The sequence below is a fragment of the Poecilia latipinna genome, unplaced genomic scaffold, assembly GCF_001443285.1.
Source record: "Poecilia latipinna isolate Pla-1442-1.1 unplaced genomic scaffold, P_latipinna-1.0 Scaffold5489, whole genome shotgun sequence".
Lineage (NCBI taxonomy): Eukaryota > Metazoa > Chordata > Actinopteri > Cyprinodontiformes > Poeciliidae > Poecilia > Poecilia latipinna.
Window position 1 is genome coordinate 5,842 of NW_015118105.1, and position 4,629 is coordinate 10,470.

The window sequence follows — 4,629 nt, forward strand, 5'->3', positions numbered from 1 at the left end:
AGTTGGCAACAGTGAGCTGACTACTATTAACTGCAAATGTGCAGACATGACCTGGTGAGCTGGTCTATCAGTCAAACCTCTCTCATGGCAGAGCAAAAGAGGACAGTATTTGATTTTTAGACCTTTGTATAAGATTAGCTTCACATGTATCGGCTGATAATTGATTTCACAAAATTAAGGAAGTTCTTAATTTTGATGAAGTCAAAATTTTTAAGCTGATATCTTTAGGTTGAACCTTCATTACAAATATTTTTATATTTTCTATACACTGATGTTTTCATATACCAACAAGTGAGTTGGAAGACAAAGTATGACTTTGTGCAGATAGTGTGAGCTGATCCATGGGTCTATTGGAAAGGAGCGTGATAGCCCAATACCTTTGTCAGTGTGGGCACACACAAGAGCACTCACAGTCTCAAAGTTGAGCCTCTCAGCTGTCAGCTCAACCACATGTGGCAGTTGAGGCGCTCAGCAATCTCAGTGACAGGCACAAGATGTCCCTGACCGCCAGGGGCGTGCACGCTGACGCGCACACACGCCCGACGTAAAACGTAGCTGAGGCAGATGCGCTGAGCTGCGAATCATGCCTTGTGGACGAATAAATGTTTGTGGAAATGAACAGGTTGCTGTGGAGGACAAGGCCAAAGCCAGCTGAGTGATCTCTTGACATTTTAACTAATCCCTTCTAGCTTGTGGTTTCTTGCACATTTGTGATATTTGCTAGCAGCCAGAATTGGCTTTTTCACATATGCAACCTGTCATGTTGGATTGAACGGTGACATGGTAGAGACCGGGAATGTGATGGCTCTGATGCTGAAGTGGACTGTGATTACATTTAGATGACACCGCTGGCTTGAGGCTAGCACCCTTTCTGTGGCTTGAGAAGTGGATTCTTTAACTGCTCTGATGTCTCACATGTTGGCAAAGTTCTCACCACCAAGCCAGGAGTGTTTCTAAACCTTTGTATGTTACAGTCTGGCTTCCTCTGACAGCCTTTGCTACTGTTTTGAATCTGCTAGCAAACATTAGCTTCCATTGTCTACTGGTTTACAGCGTCTTAGCTGAGGTGTCATCAGTTGTGATAAAACTTTGGACTGACTTTTTGGATTTCCTGTGATTGCTTATTTGTTTATAGCATCTTTGGCAAGCCACAGTGGTGTTGCGTGATGCGTGTGAGGGGACAGGGTGTACCTGCCGCGGCCCCGTGTTTTGTGGCTCTGGGCGAACACACGGTACCTGTCAAAAGCAGTTAGAGCTGTGCTCAGCAGCCTGCCCTGCATGGCATCTCGTCAGACGCCAGCTGAACTTTTCACTTGTCAATTCTGAAAGGTTAGCGCCAAAATCAGCAGCGACAGATGCAAATGGATGGATGCTTTCTTGGCATTTTTGTGCAGGGATGCTTGATGTTGCCTGGCCCATCTTGCCTGCCTCCTCCCACCTCTGTTTTGCTGTTTTTTCCTTTTAGAAAACAGCTGTTGGGGAGGCCAGGTAGTACCTCACAATTTCAGACCTTATATGACCACCTACTGCTCCGTCTCATCTTGCATGTTAATCATTTTGGATAAAACCTTGTTTGCAAACTTCACTGTGTTTAATGTGACTATATATAACAGTTTGTTAGAATCATGACCTGAGGAAATGTAACCCATCAGGCTATGATTTTATCTCACTAGTTCATTTCCTTTCTATATTCTTCTGTTAGGCTATATTCATAAATGGCATGGAAACAATTTCAGTTTTTATGCTGACGATAATCTGCTATATTTATCCTAACTCCTAAATTAAAAACAAATACAAAACAGAAATTCTTGTCTTCAAACTAATCACGGAACCTTGGTGAACCAGGACAAGCTCTGCTATTGTCAAATAGATCAAGTCTCCTTGCAGATAAAAACCCAAATGAGCAAACTCCTTCTTTAAAGAGGTTGTAATTCTGTTTGCTCCCTGCAGATCACTTTGCTCTCACACTAAGGTTTATGAGTTCCTCGAGTTTCTGAAAGAATCTAAAGCTGAACTTCCATTTATCAGTCTACTCTTCTTGTGTAACCAGATCCTGGTTTTGTCTGTGAGGCAGACACATTACTTTTAAAACTGCACTTAAAATTTTCCATTTTAATAAGATGATAAAACCCAGAGAAACAACCATTTCTAGAGATTAGGCTGAGATTACGCTGTTTGGAGGCCAGAATAGCTTGAGCATTTTCCTTCATATTTTCCCTCTTCTTGATGTTAACATTCACAATTATGTTTACTAACTTTATGCAATAAAGAGATTGTTACCAGCCCCATCAGTGTCTCTATGTCTATCTATGTCCTGTCTTTTAAACCGTTATCTTGTCAAACAATGCTTCCTCACCACTGTCATGTTGTTTCTACTCAAGACAAAGGACTGCATCCAAGTAAAGATTTAATGCAATCTGTCACTTTAAAACATACCTCAGAGACCAGTATTTATTAACATTTTATGATGAATCTGACTGGAACTGTATTTGAAGCAGGTCAAACTGGATTCTGTTGATGAATTTACTATGAATGACTAATTTCTAGTGTCCTTACTAAAATTGAATTGGAACTGTAATATTGCTTAATTTCATAATTTATTCAACAGTTATAGTGTACATGCACAATTTCATCATGAAAGTTTTTATTATTTTAGCATATTTAATAATTTTTGTGTCCAGTAAATTACAGATTGTCCAAATAATTACAAGAAAATGAAGGTGAACTACAGATTTATTAGATGCCAGGTGCAATGCTTGAAGCTGCAGCGTGCAACTTTTATAAACAATATGTTTTTTATACATTTGTTAAAACCATCAGCATGTACACGAGAGTATCTGACAGTACTAAGACTTTCCTCCTGGGTCTGATTGGTTTGCGACAGGAAGCGTTGTATTTCTGCACATGGCAGTAGGACCACAGGGAGAAAGGAGAGGAGTTTATTTTTTTCACACAAAAAACTGTCAGGATACAATGACAGATTTAAGAGACATGTAAAAAGCATATTGTTTATAAAAGTTAATGGTGCAGCTTAAATATACAAATGTAAAGTGTTCTCTCTAGAATAGTAAAAAACAAACATCATGTAACAAATGTGCTGTATGTGATTTTTAGGTGGAACTAAAGATGAAATACAATGACCAGCATTGCAAGTCCAGAGGTCTCCTTCCAGGCCATCGCTGGTATGAGATCCAGGCCTACAGAGCCCTAAACCAGGCACTGGGGAGGTAAATGCCTCACTCTGTCCTAAAGATGCTATTTGAACTTCCTTCTGTAATGACATATTTCTATGTTATTTTACAGATGCATCCGGCACAGAAATGACTGGGGTGCCCTGATTCTGGTGGATGACCGATACAAGAATAATCCTAATAAATACATTGCAGGTTTTGAATGTTTCTGATTAACTCAATTTATTTAGTTTCGCATAGCCTTTCAGTTTGAGCACTAGATGGCAATATTTATCCACTGAGCGACTCTTTGAGATGGTTACCTCTGCTGTTTGTCTGTTTGTGCAATGCTAGGTTTGTCTAAATGGGTCCGCCAGCTTGTCCAGCATCACAACACCTTCAGCAATGCTATGCAGTCTCTGGAAGCTTTCACTAAGGTGCAGCAGAATGTGGAGGTGGCCCCTGTGAACAGCCTGGCATTCAGCGTTTCTGATTTGTCTGAAAATAGTCCCTTGTTTGTGTCGGCTCAGAGTTTTAGTGGAGAACCAGAACCTCGGAGAACCAGTTCATTTGACAAACCCTCTTATTCCCAGCAGAACACAATCACACAGCTGAAAACTGAACACCATAACACAGCAGGTGAGGAAACATAACATTTTTGTTTAATGAGGCATTTACACACCCAACATTTGTACCAGGATTACTGCTGTGTTTTTCTATCTTGTATCTTTGAAGTTCCATCATGTCTGATATGACTAAAGTAAGATTTCTTGGCCACTTTTACATAACAAATATAAATAAAGGAACAAATTAACTGAATAACTATCAAGGTATGAAAAGACATTAATGTATGAAAGGAAAGCAATATAAGGATCGGAGAAGAGGATACACAGATTCAATATCAAGATGTGCTGGAGGATTTGTGATGAGATTCACACATTGGTTCATGTTGGGATGTTTAGAGCTGTAAAAGAATTTTAGAATACTTAAGGTACCAAATATAATTTCCAATTTTTCCAAATTCATACTGGAAAAATTGTATTATGAATTTTTTATACTACATATATACCTATATGAGCTCCAGTTTTTTCATACGCTACGGTTTCAGAACAACTTAAAAAAGACCATGTAATTCATACTCTAATGGTTCAGCCTTATCATATTTCTATCTTTATCAGTTTGAGTAAGAGCATACTCCAAACTCCCAGCAACTCTTTAAACGGGTCCAGAATGCTGATCCTGTTCACCACATTAACCTTGTATTGACACTACAGGTTGGCGTGTACAATATTTAAAGTTTAAAGCGGTATATTTGGACAGTACTGTTTGTTTAATTTAGCTAAAAAAAATTTATTCATTCTGGGAACTCAGACTGAAGCAAACTGGTTGGAGCAGGAGCTTCTTTCTTTTTCATTCTTTCCTTCCTTCCTCCCTCCCTCCCTCCCTCCCTCCCTCCCTC

At 39.4% G+C, this 4,629-nt stretch overlaps 1 protein-coding gene across 6 annotated transcripts; it reads left to right on the plus strand.

Moving 5' to 3' along the window:
• The first annotated feature begins 531 nt into the window (after positions 1-531).
• Positions 532-4,544, plus strand: LOC106943573 (Fanconi anemia group J protein homolog). Of its 6 annotated transcripts, none has more exons than XR_001423948.1 (5): positions 532-1,232; positions 1,330-1,488; positions 3,115-3,227; positions 3,304-3,386; positions 3,525-3,670. XR_001423948.1 is itself a non-coding variant. In XM_015026877.1 (4 exons), exons 2-4 carry the CDS (start codon positions 3,127-3,129, stop codon positions 3,821-3,823), a joined length of 483 nt encoding a protein of 160 aa, XP_014882363.1. In that variant the 5' UTR covers positions 543-1,329; positions 3,115-3,126; the 3' UTR covers positions 3,824-4,544. The 6 variants fall into 6 exon arrangements, 3 of the variants coding, with proteins under 3 accessions (XP_014882363.1, XP_014882364.1, XP_014882362.1); XR_001423949.1 differs by having other exon boundaries at positions 536-1,232; positions 1,395-1,488; XR_001423950.1 differs by having other exon boundaries at positions 541-1,329; positions 1,466-1,488.
• Positions 4,545-4,629: the final 85 nt, after the last annotated feature.